At 38.6% G+C, this 18856-nt stretch overlaps 1 protein-coding gene across 2 annotated transcripts in view; it reads left to right on the forward strand.

Moving 5' to 3' along the window:
• Positions 1-4994: 4994 nt before the first annotated feature.
• Positions 4995-18856, forward strand: part of CENPC (centromere protein C) — a 93610-nt gene continuing 79748 nt past the window's right edge. The window contains exons 1-2 of one of the 2 annotated variants that reach the window (XM_082726362.1): positions 4995-5680; positions 10305-10351. In XM_082726362.1, coding sequence (XP_082582488.1) covers positions 10318-10351 — 34 coding nt within the window. In that variant the 5' untranslated portion in view covers positions 4995-5680; positions 10305-10317. The remainder of the gene's footprint in view (positions 5681-10304; positions 10352-18856) is intronic. The other variant, XM_082726361.1, reaches the window with a different exon arrangement.

Here is an 18856-nt window from a genome sequence, read left to right on the forward strand (position 1 = left end):
TTAAAATCCACTACTGCTGTTTTATGGGATAAGGTAGATTGGTGCTCAATATCCGTTTCCAGCCTCTTCCAGTGTGCCATTCTTTACTACAGAGGCTGAAAGTTGAAAACTACCTATCCAGAATTTTCTGCAGCTAGCGCTGGGATGCATTCCATATTAGCAAGGAAGAATGAAATCAGAATTTATTCTAAGTTTGGCTTTTTTTTTTTTTTTCTAGAGGGAAGCATGGTCAGTGGACATCTGGTTTTTCTGTGGCAACACTATTAGAAGCCCCCACATCTGATCACTGGTTTCATAATGGTGATAGTCAAAGCGTGAATATCAGTTTTCTGATACCTGTCATCACAGGGATGGTGTGTTCCTGGAGCCAGAAGCTATAACGAGGCTTCCTGCTCATGGAGACTTCTTATTTGTTGTGTCTTCCTAGACATGGTGTTTTGTAACTGCAGTGACTTCCTGATGACACAGTGGCAGTACGGCTCTGAAGGCTGTGGCATCAGCATCAGCTTCCCAAGTTTTCAGTTTGTAGCAGCAGCAGGCTTTTGGTGGTTCAGTTCCATAGTGTGTCTTTGGGAATGATTTCTGAAAGCCCCCAGTACATTATTTCTCCATCCCTCCCAACAATTCTTGTAAACAGATAAATTATTAATAGAGCCCCCTTTTGGCCCAAGTTAGCTATTATGAATTCTATTCTACAGAATTGACCCCTATCTATACAGTTCTGCACTGTCTATGGGAAGAAGTGAAAAATTATGTTAACATTGAAGGTGCTCCGTAATCTAGTTCCATTTTGCAAACATGAGCCCTCTACAGTATCTGACAGTTTTTCTCTGTGTCAGCAGCGCGTCATTTCTGATTCGTGCTTTTGCTAGCAGTTTATTTTCCTACTTCTTTCACCCCTTACATCTCTTATGACTAGGTAATGCCTGGAAGCTACAGTGTGGGCACTTTATTGTTTATGAAACTCTACAGGCACTTGAATTGACAAACATCTATCATGCTCTATAAATACTTAAAATAATATCTTATTTTTTCCCTCATAAATGGAAAACTCATATAAGCTTTAGAAAAACAAAAGCAAAAACAAGTCTTTGGGCAAAAGAAGAAAATGAAAATCACATGCTATTCCACCAGCCACGGAGATCATTGTTTGGATGGGTACCACAACTTTTTGGACACTTTTTCTCTAGTTGTGTGTATTTATATGATCAGATTAGTACATGCTGTTTGATAAACTGCATTTTTCATATAATGTATATAGCACATTTTCATGTCAATAAATATTAACATTCATTATTTAAAGTTTTGCCTAGTACCACCAGAGTAATTGAAGTCTTTGCAAGGTTAAAATTCTAATGCAGAAAGTATATCATTAAGCTTTTGAAAATGTAATTGTGCTTTTTTTAGTTTCTTTTTTTAATTGATATATGATTGACACATGTTATATTAGTTTCAGGTGTACAAGATAGTGTATCTAAATTAAATGTGTTTTAAGGGACAAAAGCTCCTTTTTAAGAATTATGCTGATCAGAAGTAAAAATAGGTTGCAAAACAGAGATCCAGAGAATAGTGCATTTGTTTTGTTCCTCTAGTTATTTATTGATTTAAAAAAAATTTTGTAAGTAAATTCTATCCCCAAGGTGGGGCTCTAACTCTCAACTCTGAGATCCAGGGTTACCCGCTCTACTTAACCCAACCAACCACTCCTGTTTTTTTCTGTTAAGAGCAACAATGTATACATAATAGAATTCAATTGCAAGTAATAGTCAAACACTTGGCACGAGATAACTGTGCTTTTTAAACAGCAGTCTTTGTGGGGACCTTTAAACCAACCCAGAGTAAAATTGTGTGGGGTTTTGTTTTGTTTTGTGAACGTTGCTGCCACCTACATGCATATTGCAAACATACTTTATTAATGTGGCAATTAGAGTCTTAGTAGAGCCTTTCTATCTGAGGATGATTTTGTCAGAAAAAGATACTTAAAGAGAATGTACTTAACACAAGGAATAATGTTTCTCAGTTAGGAATTTTAAAAATTGAAATGTTATATTAAAAAATACATTCCAAAAAGTAAACTCCAAAATTATTCAAATAAGTTTATTTCACTATAGTAAATTTTAAGTTATAATTGCAACATCTTTAATTTTTACAAATTTGATTTTTGGAGTGTAATTTTTTTTCTTGCAGAATTCTCTTACAGTAATTTGGTAACATTTTCATTTTTGACTTTTGCAGAATTTTTTTTTTTTGCAAAAATTCTGAAAACACCTGCAATTTTATTAATGGCATTTTGCCCTATCATTTTACTATGAAAAGTTTCAAACATACACGGAAGCTAAAAGAGCAGTATTAATAAACACCTACACGTACCATGGAGTTTCAGTAATTGTTAATGTTTTGCCATGTTTGCTTTAACTATATCTCTATTTTATTTATTTTTTATTTTAAGAAAAGATTTTGTTTATTCATTTGACAGACATAGATCACAAGTAGGCAGAGAGGCAGGCAGAGAGAGGGAGCAGCAGGCCTTTGGTTCCAAGGAGCCCAATGTGGGGCTTGATCCCAGGACTCTGGGATCATGACCGGACCTGAAGGCAGAGGCCTTAACCCACTGAGCCACCCAGGTGCCCCTCTATCTACTTTTTAAATATATATATTTAAAGATTTTATTTATTCATTTTACAGACAAGAGATCACAAGTAGGCAGAGAAGCAGGCAGAGAGAGAGGAGGAAGCAGTCTCCCTGCTGAGCAGAGAGCCCGATGTGGGGCTCCATCCCAGGATCCTGAGACCATGACCTGAGCTGAAGGCAGAGGCTTTAACTCACTGAGCCACCCAGGCGCCCCATGCCCTTAATTTTTTTAAGTAAAGTTTGTTGAGGTATGATTTACAGCAAAAATCGTCCTTTCTGAGAGTTTTGATACAGTTCTGAGAGTTCTGACAAAAATACCAGAGTATTACAACCACCATTATAATTGAGATATAGACTATTTTTACCATCTTAAAAGTTCCCTCATGGCCTTTGTTGTCAGCATCTTTAATCCCCAACTTCATCTCTGGGCAACTACTGGTCTAATTTCTATTTGTACAGTTTTATGTAGTCACATATATGGAATCATACAGGAGGTTGTCTTCGATGTCTGGCCTCTTTTACTTAGTATAAGGCTTTTGAGATTCATCTGAGTTGTTGCATGTATCAGTAGTTTGTTTTTATAGCTGAGGAATATTCTGCTGTATGGATGTACTACAATTTGTTTGTTTACTAGTTGATGGCATATAACCGGCCTGGGTTTATTATGAATAAAGAAAATTTTTGATTTTAATATCAATTGTGTTATAATCTCTAAAACAAATTCATTTTTAGAGTGCCATTTTTAATAAAGATATGCTTTAAAATCATTTTAACAATTGCCAATTTAAAATTATCTACATAAAATCCTAAGTAACTAAATGTGACTACTACCCTTTCAAGTTAAATTTCTGAATACTTTATTTCCCATATACCCATCTGATATACATACTTCCATGGACTGATACACACACACACACACACACACACACACACGTATACAACACTCCTTATCTAGTTTAAGTAGTTGTGATAGAAAACTTCAAGATTTAGTCAGTTGCCATAGAAGTTCATAAGGAGCCATCTGGATGTATTCTGGGGGGCAGAGGGCCCATAATGACAAATCCGAGTTTTATAAACATTAGTTAATTAATGAGCAACCCTAATTTTAGATGGTAAAAACTACTAAATAGTGGTGGAGCTATTAAATAGTAGGACAGATGCCTAGGGAACTAAAAAATTTTGTTTGGGAATGGTGGAGTCTCCATAACTTTGGTTTTCATAAAGGTGCTGCTCCCTTTTCTCTGTAGAACAGACCAGTTCATCACCAACAGCATTTTACACCATGTCAAGTTTCTCAAAATACCTCTGAGAGTCACTGTCTCCAGTGGAATCATTTTACATGTGGAAATTTTACACATGTGATCGTGCTTGCTAAAATATCCACTGAGAGGTAGAAAGTGTATAGTGATTATGTGCTCAGTTCTAGAGTCAGAAAACCAGGGTTCATCCCCAGTTCTGTTCTTTAATTGCAGTGTGATTTGGGGCAGTTTCCTTAAACACTGTCCCAGTTCTGTTGTCAGTAAAATGGGGATATTAGTCATCTTTTCTTAACAGGAATGTTCTAAGAATTAAATAAGTTACTGCAGGGAGAGAATTAAGAAAAAAAAAAACACTTGGCATGCAGTATGAACTAAATAAATGATAGTTATTATAATCTATTCCAAATGTGACAGTATCAAATTATATTATGTAGTCTGATTGGCAAAACTTCTGCTAGATCAAGTAGAAAACTCCATAATAATACCAAGCATTACTTATTGAATTCTTAGTATGTTCCAGGCATTTCACCTAGATATTAAAAGGAATTAACCCAATAGCTCAGCAGTTTTACAGACATTTTACAGACAAGGGACTTGAGAAAGAAATAGTTTAATTAACTTGCCCACTATGATAGAATTTGTGGAGCAGAATGGAATTCAGACTGATTGCAGAGTTAATATATAGCCTCTTTTCCCTACCAAAAATAAATTAAAAAACTCTTAGCAGGAGATAAAATTTGCTAAATCATGACAAGTTTTAAAAGTTTATTAGCTCAACTCTTGATTAATGGATTGATTCAGTATTTTGTTTAAACTTCTCACACAAATTTTTATTAAGTCACAAAAAATAGAACGGTTTCATCGAATCATAAAATGGACAAGTTTTCAGAGCATCTAATTTAGCTCTCCCATTCTATAACTATGTTAAGGAAACACCCAGAATGGTGCCACAATTTTTCCTAGATGACATTGCTAATGGCTGAGTAGATTTCAAGACACCTGATTAGGACTCCTTTCAGGACATCATACTTAAATGACATATATTCACCTTGGTCATTTTGTTGGCAATGCTTCATGAAAATATTACCCACATATGTGAAAAAAGAATACATCATCATCATATTATTATTTTTACTTTCAGAGTTGATGCATAGATGGGCTACAGGTGGCTGACAAGTCTGCACAGTAAAATATTCCTCTTCAAACAACTTCTGCAATTTCAACCTCTTATCCACTCGAGTATTATTTTTTTACTCTATAATAGAACCGTCGACACGTCTTACACTGGGTTCAAGGGCAAAGGCCGCTCTCCAGACGGTGTCTAGCTAAGTAAAACTCGTCTGAAGCTCAGTCTCCGCATGGCTGGGGAGCAAAGGAGGATCAAGCGTTAGGAGAAATGGTGGGCGGGGCTACGGGAAAGACGGGGCGGGGCTACGGTGGGCGCTGCGAAGGGCGGGACTGCCGGAGCGTCCCGGGAAGGAGAGAGCCCGAAACGGCTCTCTATTGGGTCGCTCGTCTCGTTTTGCGCATGTGCAGACCGTTTCAAACCGCGGAGTTTGCTGGGCGCGGTGCCTGTGGGGCCGAGCCAATGGCTGAGGAGCGGTGGTAGCTCGCTTTCCGGCTCGCAGGTCCCTCGATTTTGCCGCTCTCCCACCTCAGGCTCCTGAGGCGCAGTCTAACCGCTCCTCCCGCGACTCTGGGCAGTGCCTGGCTTCTTCGGAGCCACGGCCCGCGAGGACTTCCGTGCCAGACGCCCGGGGCCGGGTGGGAACATGGCTGCGTCGGGTCTGGTAAGTGCAGGCTCCGGCCGTTCTGGTGAGCGGGAGCTCGGCCTCCCCGTGCCCCGGCGCTCGGGGCGGAGGAGAATGAAATGTTTATTTAGCCTGTGCTGTGGCTTCGTGGAGAGTTCAGCGGGAAAGCCCGCGAATTCTTTGAGACGAACACTGATCGAATGCCGATAGCCAGAGTTCATTTTCGTGTTGTTTCCTCAAGGGTTCCTTCAATTTTGGTTGCGATGGCATCTTTCTCTTCAGAGAATCTTGTGATTTAAACTTTTTTTTTTTTTTTTTTTTTGGCCTAACTTTACGTCTTAGTCCTTCAAATCATTTTCTGTCTGTAGAAGTGTTGGGACGCCTTCAAAGTCTGGACGTGACGGTCTGGAGAAGCAGATTATTTGTACTGACGTATCTGCTGTTGGTAAAGTTTCCCAGAGGGCGGCTGTTAAGTAAAAGGCGCTTAAGGTGGGAAGGACTCAAGGGGGGCGGGCACGTGTTTTTTTGTTTCCGTCTCTGGGCTCCCTTGATGGTCACGATTCGGTATTTCACACTTCGCTTAGGGTTCCTGTGTCGTTTACAAGCCGCATCAGTCCCTGTCCTAGTGTATTTCCTACTTTCTCTCTCCCCCTTTAAGAAAATCTTGCTCAGGGATCTGCCCTTTATGTAAAGTTATAAATGTGGGCTTGTACGCCTGGCGATGTGTGAAAGGATGCTGGAGAGCGGACTTTTTAGGTGAGCACGCCCACTGTTTCCATTGTGTAGAATTTAAAAAAAAAAAAAAGAGAGAGAGAATAAGGCCATTTTCATTGGAGGGAGAGGAGGGGAATAAAATTTACCAAATGTCCACAGTTCCTTTAAAAAAAAGACTTCTTCTTCTTCTTGTTTTTTTTTTTTTTTTTTTTTTAAGTCTTAGGTTCTTCTCAAGATTAAGCAGGAAGTTACAGAGATTTCCCTTACCCCCTTACTCCCGCACATGCATAGCCACCCCTGTTGTCAGTATCCCCCACCAGCGTGGTGCATCTGTTACACGGGATGAACCTATACTGACACATCGTTATTGCTCAAAGTCCATAATGTACCATGGGGTTCACTCCTGGTGGTGTCTATTCTGTCCGTTTGGACAAAAATGTAATGACAGGCGTCATTACATCATTGTGGTGTCCTATAGACTGGATTTTCACAGCCCCGATATCCTTTGTGTTCTGTCCATTTACCCCTTCCTCCCCACGCAGCTCTTGGAACCATTCATCTTTTTACCATCTTCATAGTTTTTGCTTTTTCTAGAATGTCATCGAGTTGGAATCACACATACATGGCCTTTTCAGATTGACTTTCATTTGACATTACACATTTATCCTTCGTATCTTTTCATGGCTTGATAGTTCTTTCCTTTTAGTGCTGAATGATAGTCCGTGGTCTGGATATACCACAGTTTACCCGTTCACCTGACATCTGGTTGCTTTCAAGTTTGGCAGTTAGAAGTAAAGTTGCTCTAAACATCTGCGTGCAGATTGTTGTGTGGACAGCTGTGTGGACAACTCCCTTGGGTAAATACCAAGCAGTATGATAGCTAAGTCATGGTAAGAGTCTCTTTAGTTTTGTGAAAACCACCAAACTCTTCCAAAGTGGCTGTACGTTTGGAATTTTTACATTCAAAAATAAATGAGAGTTTCTGTTGCGCATTTGAAGTTGTTGGGTGTTCTAGATTTTGGTCATTCTAATAGGTAGAGTGATACCTCATTGTTTTAATTTGCTTTTGATGAAATATGATGTGAAACAGCTTTTCATATGCTTATTTCCCATCTGTACATCTTGTTCCATGAAGTGTAAGGTCCATTTATTTATTTATCTTTTAAAAAGATTTTATTTATTTATTTGACAGAGAGACGTCACAGCTAGGCAGAGAGGCAGGCAGAGATTGAGAGAGAGAGAGGAGGAAGCAGGTTCCCTGCTGAGCAGAGAGCGTGATGCAGGGCTCCATTCCAGGACCCTGAGATCACGACCGGAGCGGAAGGCAGCCGCTTAACCCACTGAGCCACCCAGGTGCCCCAAGTCCATTTATTTTTTAATTGGGTTGTTCGTTTGTTTTCTTACTGTTGACTTTTAAGCATTGTTTCTATATTTTGGATAATAGTCCTTACCAGATATGTCTTCTGCAAATATTTTCTTCCAGCCTGTTTCTTGTCCTCTCATTCTCCTTTTAAATTTTTTTTTAAACCATGATCAGGGTTTTATTTGGATAAATGTTGGCATGGATTTAAAATCTGCAATTAATAATATTATCAATCATGTTAATAAACTCTTTTCTCATCGTGATCTCTGCCTTTCTTTTATGAATTTCTTCTTTCTTGAGAATGTTGCTGTTCAGAATTTGGGAAGCTTAGACTGGTTGAAATTAGTCTCAGTTCTCATACTGACTGAATTTCTTGTTTTTCATGACTGCAGTCAGTCTTCAATAATCATTACCCTTGTATATTTCACCTTCTTTAAAGACAAACATTTTTAATCTGAGTTTGTGGTCTCACTTAGTATATGAAAAACATAAGAAAATGGTGTTTGTGTGGTGTATAATACACTAGACAAGGCTCTGGGAAGAATATAGATAACTTATCATGAAGTCTCTGCTCTCAAGTTTTTAAAAATCAAATAGAGGTCTTCAAGTTTTAAAAAATCAAATAAGAGATCTTCATCTTGTTGAATAATTGAGTCGAAAATCCTTTAGGTGGGGTCAGGCAAGGTAGGAGATCCTTATGGGTGGGAAACTACAATGGCCCAGAGACCTGTGTTGGAGCCTGAGTACAGTCAGGAGGGTGGTTCAGTTCAGGATGTCAGAGCATGAGTGGGGTAAAGAGAGTGTTTATATGTGGTGGGGTCATTTATAGCCCATTGGGCCAAGTGAAAATGAGGATCAATAAATATTTGGTATTCATAGTATTTTTTAAAGCATGCTGTTCATCCTGTTACTACCCAGTTTTCAACTAGGATTGATTTAACGATTAAAGATAGAACCCTAAGTATCTCAAATATCCTCTTGGTTTCCAAAATCAGCATGTCTCTGTGTTTTATTTTTCCTGTTGTTCCCAGTGATGAGGCTGTTTCCTAGTTGGAGTTAATGACTTTTTTCTTTGTGGAAGCATCCTAGCATTTCTTAGTCTCACCTAGGTATGGATTCTCTTAAATTCATCATGCTGGCTATATGCTCTACAGATTTAGGGAATTTGATTGTGTATTTTCTCAGAGTAGATCTCTTCTTTTTCTTTGTTCTTTGTGGAATAACAATTGGTCAGAAGTTGGACCCCCTGAGTTTTGGAACTTCTTTGTTTCTCCCATTTTCTACTTCCTCTTCATTTTTTGGTCTTTTTTTTCCCCCTCTCAGATGTATCTTAGCTTTTTCATAATTACTGCTTTTTAAATTTTAGGCAAAAATGTTTTAAATTATTAAGAATTTTTCTTGGGCTCAGCGTAGTATACCACTTTTGTTTTATGAGTCCAGTATTTCAAATCTCTTTTCCATGTACTAATTAGAGTTTTGTTTTTTGTTTTTACATTCTCTCTCTCTCTCTCTCTCTCTCTCTCTTTTTCTCTTTCATAGAAGCCTAGCCTGGGTGGCTCAGTTAGTTAAGTATCTGCCTCCTGCTCCGGTCAGGATCCCAAGGTTCTGGGATGGAGTCCCTCGTTGTGCTCCTTGCTCTGCAGGGGCTTTGTTTGACCCTCCGCAGGGTTTCTTGACACTCAATGTTACATTACTTTCAAATGTACAACATAAAAATTTGATGTGTTTATATGTTGGGTTATGCTCTTCTTTCTCATTCTTGAATTCATTTTTCTCTTGGGCCTTTTTCTTTTCCATTTTTAAAATTCGTCTTGATTTTCCTGTTTTGTTGAGAGACTTTTAAATGTCTGGTGATCTATAGATGCTGGTGGTATTTAAGACTGAAACAATAGAATACAGTTTTTTAGCTCTGTATTCTTTAAATTCAGTTAGTCAGTTAGCTCTGTGTTGATGGGGTGGGGATGTGGGAGTCTTTTATCCTGTTCATTCCCTTTCTCACTCTTTCCTCCTTCATATTTCTAGTTTTCCTAGTTCTGTATTGTTACGGCTTTTTCCTGGGCAGATTAGCTTTACGACCCATCAAAAACTGGATCCTCCGAGCTTATTTTTGGCTGCTACCGCTTTTATTCTGCTTCATCAATTAACATAATCCATTTTTTTCAATCTTCTAGAAATTTGTTAAATTTTTTTGTTAATAGGTGGTCCTCTCTTCCACCCTCTTTTTCATTGTTGTTTTATGTCATTTTAGTGCTTAACTATTATTCTACAGGGATCTGCCTGCAAGTAAAGGAGATAAGTAGATATTGTGAGTCAACCAATTTGAATTATTAGAAGCACAGATAGTTGGAATTTTGATGGAAAAGGTATGGAGGCAGGGTAGAGGAAAAGGAGAAAGATGGAATAAATCCCAGGGTGAGCAAATAGTATAAGCAAAGATTTTGAAACAGTAGATATGAGGCAGATGAATTCCTTGATCCAGATGAATTCCTCTTTATAATATTATAATGGCCAATTATCAAAACTTGCTGAATGAATAAATGAGGAACTTAAATTGTTCATCAGTTCGATGATTTATTTTTCTTTTAGGATCATCTCAAAAATGACTATAGAAGAAGATTTTGCCGACCTTGCAGGTGAGTTATTTATTTAAGCTTTTTAAGTCATTTTTATTTCTATCTTCAGAAAGTGATTTTTAAATGAAGAAGGGAAAATTACTTCTAACAATGATTTCTGTGCCCACTGATTAAGTATAGTCTACTTAGTGATTTTATATTAACGGAAATATTAATGCAATCACTGTAGTGACTTAGCAGTAGTGAGAAAAGAAATTTAGCTAATAAATTATGGTTCAGGAAGAATCAGTCTTAGTTCTGACTGACAGCCATGGGGAAAGCACTCTATAGAGTGGATTGAATGGTAATATTACAAAGATGCAGCATATTTGTTGGGGCTAAAAGAAAACATAGGTGTAGGTTACAAAGAGGCAATATAGGATCTTTGTAGTATGGAACTGTTCAGTATCTTGACTGTGGTGGTGATATCTGAACCTACAGATGTCATAAATTGCACAGAACTAGGTATTGACGTAAACTTGCAAATGAGTACAGTTCACCCTTGAACATCTTGGGGGTTAGGGTTGCTGACCACTAAAGTTGGAAAAGTTGAAAATCCTTACATAATTTTTAACTCCCCCAAAACTTCTACTAACAGCCTACTACTGCCTGGAAGCCTTACCAATAACATAAATAATCAACACATACTTTGTATACTCTATATTATATACTGTATTCTATAATAAAATAATCTAAAGAATAGAAAATGTTATTAAAAAAATCATAAGGAAACACAATTACAGTACTGTACTGTATTGATAACAGTAAGTTTTTGTTGCCTGTTTACAAGAATTGTCTGTTATTACCTATATTAATATAGTCTTATAAAAACACTGTAGATGTTGTATATATTACTAGCACTAGACATCAGACATGAAAATATGTGGGAAAGAAATTCATATTTATTTACAAATATAACAGGTATTGATAAAGAAGCAGTAATATGATTGCTTTATGGTAGCCTGGAGTGATCAATATGATTGTTTTATGGTAGCCTAGTCTATACACTACTGAATGAATTGTAAAATTTTTATAGCATACAGCATATGGTATAATAGTTATATTCATAATATAGTTTGGAAACATTGTTACTCTTTTATTAAACCACTTACCTGTGAGGAAAGACAAATTATATGGTAGTATAATTCTTTGAAAGGAAAGTTAAAGACAGCGAGATAACACATTATTAATTTTTATATTAAATATCACTCACCTTATGCCCATGTAAAGATAGGCTATCTACTTCCGTCAGGTTTTGCACAAGATGTTCTCACAATGAATCATTAGGTGATGATGACAATGACACACAAATGTTTCATACGTTTTTTGCTATACAGTTAATAGATTTTCACATTTGCACATAGTTCATTAATGATATGGCGTGCTGATTACTGTTCATTAAGTGGAAGTGGGTCATCACAAAGATCTCCATCCTCATCATCTTCACATTGAACAGGCTGAAGAAGAGGAGAAAGAGCTGAGGTGATTGATTTCAGGTGTGATGGAGGCAGAAGAGGTGGGGAGGTAAAAGGGGAGGCAGGAGAGGCAGGCATGCTTGGTACAACTTTATACAATTAGACCATAATTTTTGTCTGATGTTTGCTTTTTCATTTCTCTAAAATTGATTTTATATGGTACCAGTGGTACCAATCCTTCTGCTGTTTACCTTATTTTCACTGTCTGTTATGACAGTTAGAAGGTCCATGTCATAAAAGAGGCCAAAAACAGTCTGGAGTAATTGGAAGCCTCTATCAGATTATCTAATGTCAATTTGTTTTCTTTCTTTTTTTTTTTTTTTAAGATTTTATTTATTTATTTGACAGAGAAAGATCACAAGTAGGCAGAGAGGCAGGCAGAGAGAGAGAGAGAAGGAAGCAGGCTCCCTGCTGAGCAGAGAGCCCGATGTGGGACTTGATCCCAGGACCCTGAGATTATGACCTGAGCCGAAGGCAGCGGCTTAACCCACTGAGCCACGCAGGCGCCCGTCAATTTGTTTTCTGATAGTGCTTCTGTATCTCCTACCTTGTCTGGTACTGATTTAGAAGTGCTCATCTCCAGATAGTCATCTTCTGTTAATTCCTCCGGTATTGATGTCTATTAGCTCTTTAATTTCTCCAAGATCCTTATTTTAAAACCCTGTACCCCAACCTTTTTTGCCATATCCACAAGCTTTTTTTTTGACTTTTCTTGTTTGGCTCCATTGTAAATCCTGTGAAGTCATGTATTACATATGCACATAGTTTGCTCCAGCAGGATTTTATTGCTTTGGGCTTAATGGTTTTCATAGCTTTTTCTCCTAACAATAATGGTATCTTCAATGCTGTAATCCTTCCAGACTTTCATGTTGTTTTCTCTGTTACATATTCCTTAGCATAGAGAACCAGGTGTAATGAGTCTTTACAGTCCTTATGATTCTCTATTCTGGAGGCTGAATTTGAGAAGTTGTGTTGGGGGCAGGTATACCGTTTTGACTCCTTCAGTGTTGAACTCTTGGGGTTTTGGGTGGCCAGTGGCATTTTTAATATCAGAAGAACTTTAAAAGACAGATAGATCCTTACTGGTAGGATACCTCTTGAATTCAGGGACAAAGCACTGGTAGAACCAGTTCAGAAGAAGGATTCTCATTGCCCAGCTTTCTTGGTATCATACAGCCCCAAATCTGGCAGCTGGTGTTTTATCTTTTTCCTTCAAAGCTGGGGTTTAGCAGTTTTGTAGATAAGTCGGTCCTGATTATTATTATTTGCACAAAACAGTAGAGTTAGCCTATCCTTTGCTTGCTTCTCTTCCTTAATAATAAATGTCCTCTATGGCATGTTTTTTCTAGAATAGGACAATTTTGTCTGCTTTAAAATATGTTTATACAGAGATCCTTTTTACTCAGTGATTAACTTTTTCTGCCTTTTTTTTTTTTCTTTTTTGGGAAAAGTAGCTTTATTTATTTGAGAGAGAGAGAGAGAGCATGTGTATAAGCAGGGGGAGGGGCAGAGAGAGTGGGAGACAAGCAGACTCCTTTTTGTGAGGGGAGCTCGGTGAGGGGCTTGATCCCAGGATCCTGAGCCAAAACCAAGAGTTGGATAATTAACTGACTGAGCCCCCTTTTTTTTTTTTGAGAGAGAGGAGTGTGGGAGCAGGCATGCAAGCAGGAGGGAGGGGCAGAGGGACAGGGAGAGAGATAATCTTAAGCAGGCTCCATGCTTGATGGAGGGCATGGAACCCGATGTAGGGCATATTCTCATGGCCCTGAGATCATGATCTGAGCTGAAATCAAAAGTCGGATGCCCAACTGACTGAGCCGGTTTTATTTTTTATTATTATTATTATTATTATTATTATTATTATTATTTTGAGAGGGTGTGCACAAGCAGTGGGGACAGTGGATGGGCAGAGAGAGAAGGGAGAACACTTTAAGCAGACTCTGCACCGAGTGGGGAGCTCCGTCTCCTGATCCTGAGATCATGACTTGAGCTGCAGCATCTGGGAACTTGTATGCTGCCTTTTTTTTTTTTAAGATATTATTTATTTGAGTGAGAGAGAGCATGATAGGAGAGAAGATCAGAGGGAAAAGCAGACTCCCTGCAGAGCTGGGAATCTGATGTGGGATTCCGTCCTGGGACTCTGGGATCCGGACCTGAGCTGAAGGCGGTGCCTCAACCAACTGAGCCACCCAGGTGTCCCTGTATACTGCCTTTTGTTTAACAGAAGAGTCTTATGTTATCTTGACTTTTTAAAAATTAACATATAATGTGTTATTTGTTTCAGGGGTTCAGGTCTGTGATTCATCAATCTTACACACTTCACAGCACTTACCATAGGACACACCCTCCCCAGTGTCCATCATCCCGCCACTCCATCCTTTCCACCCCCTTGCACTCCAGCAACCCTCTGTTTTCTTTTCTTTTCTTTCTTTCTTTCTTTATTTATTTATTTAAATTTTCATTTATTTATTTGACAGAGATCACAAGTAGGCAGAGAGGCAGGCAGAGAGAGAGAGAGGAGGAAGCAGACTCCCCGCTGAGCAGAGAGCCCGATGCGGGACTCGATCCCAGGACCCTGAGATCATGACCCGAGCCGAAGGCAGCGGCTTAACCCACTGAGCCACCCAGGCGCCCAACCCTTTGTTTTCTGAGACCAAGAATTTCTTAAGGTTTGCCTCCCTCTCTGGTTTCGTCTTGTTTCATTTTTCCCTTCCTTCCCCTATGATCCTCTGTCTTGTTTCTCAAATTCCTCAAATCTGTGAGATCGTATGATAATTGTCCCTTTCTGATTGACTTATTTTGCTTAGCATAATACCCTCTAGTTCTGCCCATGTGGCAGATGGTAAGATTTCGGTTTCTCCTTTTTGATGGCTGCAGAATTATTCCACTGTGTATATATACCACATCTTTTTTTTTAAATATTTTCTTTATTTATTTGACAGACAGAGATGACAAGTAGGCAGAGAGGCAGACAGAGAGAGAGAGGCGGAGGGAAGCAGGCTCCCCGCTGAGCAGAGAGCCTGATGCGGGGCTCAATCCCAGGACCCTGAGATCATGACCTGAGCTGAAGGCAGAGGCCCAATACTCTGAGCCACCCAGGTGCCCCTATACCACATCTTCTTTATCCCTTCTCTGTTGATGGACATATAGGCTCTTTCCATAGTTTGGCTATTGTGGACATTGCTTTTATAAACATTGGGGTATATGTGACTCTTCAGATCACTACACTTTTATCTTTGGGTTAAATACCCAGTAGTGCAGTTGTTAGGTTGTAGGATAGCTCTATTTTCAACTGTTTGAGGAACCTCTATACTATTTTCCATAGTGACTACACCAGCTTGCATTCTCACCAGCAGTGTAGGAGGGTTCCCCTTTCTCCACATCCTCACCAACACCTGTTGTTCCCTGACCTTAAATTTTAAACCATTCTGACTGGTGTGAGGTGGTATCTCACTGTGGTTTTGATTTGTATTTCCCTGATTCCGAATGATGTGGAGCACTTTTTCATGTGTCTGTTGGCCATTTGGATGTCTTCTTTGCAAAAATGTCTGTTCTAGTCTTCCGCCCATTTCTTGATTGGATTATTTTTTCTTTGGGTGTTGAGTTTGATAAGGTCTTTATAGATTTTAGATACTAGCCCTTTATCTGATATGTCATTTTCAAATATCTTCTCCCATTCTGTCAGTTGTCTTTTGGTTTTTTTGACTGTTTCCATTGTTGTGCAAAGCTTTTGATCTTGATACTTTGATGAAGGCCCAATAGTTCACTTTTGCCCTTGCTTCCCTTGCCTTTGGTGATGTATCTAGGAAGAAGTTGCTGTGGCTGTATTCTCTGCAAGGATTTTGATGGATTCCTATTTCACATTGAGGTCTTTCATTCATTTTGAGTCTATTTTTTGTGCATGGTGAAAGAAAGTAGTCCAGTTTCATTTTTCTGCATGTGGCTGTTTTCCCAACTCTGTTTGTTGAAGAGACTTTTTTCCCATTGGACCTTTTTTTCCTGCTTTATTGAAGATTAGTTGACCATAGAGTTGAGGGGTCCATTTCTGGGCACTCTAGTCTGTTCCGTTGATCTGTGTGTCTGTTTTTGTGCCAGTTACCATACTGTCACTGATTACAGCTTTGTAATAGAGCTTGAATGAAGTCTGGAAATGTGATGCCACCAACTTTGGTTTTCTTTTTCAACATTCTTCGGGCTATTTGGGGTCTTTTCTGGTTCCATATAAATTTTAGGATTATTTTTTCCAGTTTGTTGATAGAGATTGCATTAAATGTGTGGATTGCTTTAGGTAGCGTAGATGTTTTCACAATTTTCGTTCTTCCAATTCATGAGCATGGAATGTTTTTCCATTTCTTTGTGTTCCTCAATTTCTTTAATGAGTATTCTATAGTTTTCTGAGTATAGATTCTTTGCTTCTTTGGTTAGCTTTATTGCTAGGTATCTTATGGTTTTTCGTGCTACTTTGAATGGGATTGACTCCTTAATTTCTCTTTCTTCTGTGTTGTTGGTGTATAGAAATGCAACTGATTTCTGTGCATTGATTTTACATCCTGACACTTTACTGAATTCCTGTATGAGTTCTAGCAGTTTTGGGGTGGAGTCTTCTGGGTTTCCACGTAAAGTGTCATATCATCTGCAAAAAGTGAGAGTTTGACTTCTTCTTTGATGATTTGGATGTATTTCTTTTTGTTGTCTGCTTGCTGAGGCTAGGACTTCTAGTAGTATGTTGAATAGCAGTGGTGATAGTGGACATCCCTGCTGTGTTCCTGATCTTAGGGGAAAAGCTGTCAGTTTTTCCCCATTGAGACTGATATTTGCCGTAGGTTTTTCATAGATGGCTTTGATGGTATTGAGGTATATGCCCTCTATCCCTACACTTTGAAGGCTTTGATCAAGAAAGGATGCTATACTTTGTCAAATGCTTTTTCAGCATCTATTGAGAGTATCATATGGTTCTTGTTCTTTCTTTTATTAATGTATTATATCACATTGATTGATTTGCAGATGTTGAACCATCCATGCAGCCCAGGAATAAATCCCACTTGTTTGTGGTGAATAATCCTTTTAATGGACTGTTGGATCCTATTGGCTAGTATTTTGGCAAGAATTTTTGCGTCCATGTTCATCAGGGATATTGGTCTGTAATTCTCTTTTTTGATGGGATCTTTGGTATTTGAATCAAGGTAGTGCAGCCCTCACAAAATGAGTTTGGAAGTTTTCTTTCCATTTCTATTTTTTAGAAGAGTTGGAGGAGAATAGGTATTAATTCTTCTTTAAATGTTTAGTACAATTCCCCTGGGAAGCCATCTGGCCCTGGGCTCTTGTTGGGAGATTTTTGATGACTGCTTTAATTTCCTAACTGGTTATGGGTCTGTTCAGGTTTTCTGTTTGTTCCTGGTTCCGTTTTGGTAGTTTATACATCTCTAGGAATGCCTCCATTTCTTCCAGATTGTCTAATTTGCTGACATATTATTGCTCATAATATGTTCTTATACTTGTTTGTATTTCTTTCGTGTTGGTTGTGATTTTTCCTCTTTCATTCATGATTTTATTAATTTGGGTCCTTTTCTCTTTTCTTTTTAATAAGTCTGGCCAGGGGTTTATCAGTCTATTAATTCTTTCAAAAAACCAGCTCCTAGTTTTGTTGATTTGTTCAATTGTTCTTTTGTTTTCTATTTCATTGATTTTTGCTCTGATTTTTTTTTAATTTTATTTATTTATTTGACAGACAAGTAGGCAGAGAGGCAGGCAGAGACAGAGAGAGGAGGAAGCAGGCTCCCTGCTGAGCAGAGATCCCGATGTGGGGCTCAATCCCAGGACCCTGGGATCATGACCTGAGCCGAAGGCAGAGGCTTTAACCCGCTGAGCCACCCAGGTGCCCCTCTGCTCTGATCTTTATGATTTCTCTTCTCCTGTTGGGTTTAGGCTTTCTTTGCTATTCTTTCTCCAGCTCCTTTAGGTGTAGGGTTAGGTTGTGTATTGGAGTCATTTGTTGAGAAAGTCTCGTACTGCGATATACTTTCCTATTAGGACTGCCTCTGATGCATCCCATTGATTTTGAACAGTTGTGTTTTCATTATCATTTGTTTCCATGAATTTAAAAAATTTTTAATTTCCTGATTGACCCATTCATTCTTTAGTAGGATGCTCTTTAGCCTCCATGTATTTGAGTACTTTTCACCTTTCCTCTTGTGATTGAGTTCTAACTTCTGAAAATATACAGGGAATGATCCCAGTCTTTTGGTACTGGTTGAGACTGATTTGTGACCGAGAATGTGATCTATTCTGGAGAATGTTCCATGTGCACTAGAGAAGAATGTGTATTCGTTTGTTTTGGGATAGAATGTTGTGAATATATCTGTGATGTCATCTGGTCCAGTGTGCCATTTAAGGCCTTTATTTCCTTTGCTTGGATGATCTGTCCATTTCAATGAGGGGGGATGTTAAAGTCCTCTACTATTTATTATTGTTGATGTGTTTCTTTGGTTTTTTTACTAATTGGTTTATATAATTGGCTTCTCCCATGTTAGGGGCATAGATATTTAAAATTGTTAGGTCTTCTTGTTGGATAGACCCTTTAAGTATGACATAGTGTCCTCATCTCTTATTATATAGTCTTTGGTTTAAAATCTAATTTGCCTGATCTAAGGATTGCCACCCCAGCTTTCTTTTGATGTCCATTAGCATGGTAAATTTTTTTCTACCCCCTCACTTTAAATCTGGAGGTGTCTTTGGGTCTAAAATGAGTCTCCTGCAGACAGCATATCGATTGGGCTTGTTTTTTTTTTTTAAGATTTTATTTATTTGACAGAGATCACAAGTAGGCAGGGAGGCAGGCAGAGAGAGGAGGAAGCAGGCTCCCTGCTGAGCAGAGAGCCAGATGTGGGGCTTGATTCCAGGCCCCTGAGATCATGACCTGATCCGAAGGCAGAGGCCTTAACCCATTATAGGGCTTGTGTTAATCCATTCTGTTACCCTTTGTCTTTTGATTGGGGTATTTAGCATATTTAGTTTCACGGTAAGTATTGAAAGATACGAATTTAGTGCCATT

Source organism: Mustela nivalis, assembly GCF_964662115.1.
Source record: "Mustela nivalis genome assembly, chromosome: 4".
In the NCBI taxonomy this organism is placed as follows: domain Eukaryota; kingdom Metazoa; phylum Chordata; class Mammalia; order Carnivora; family Mustelidae; genus Mustela; species Mustela nivalis.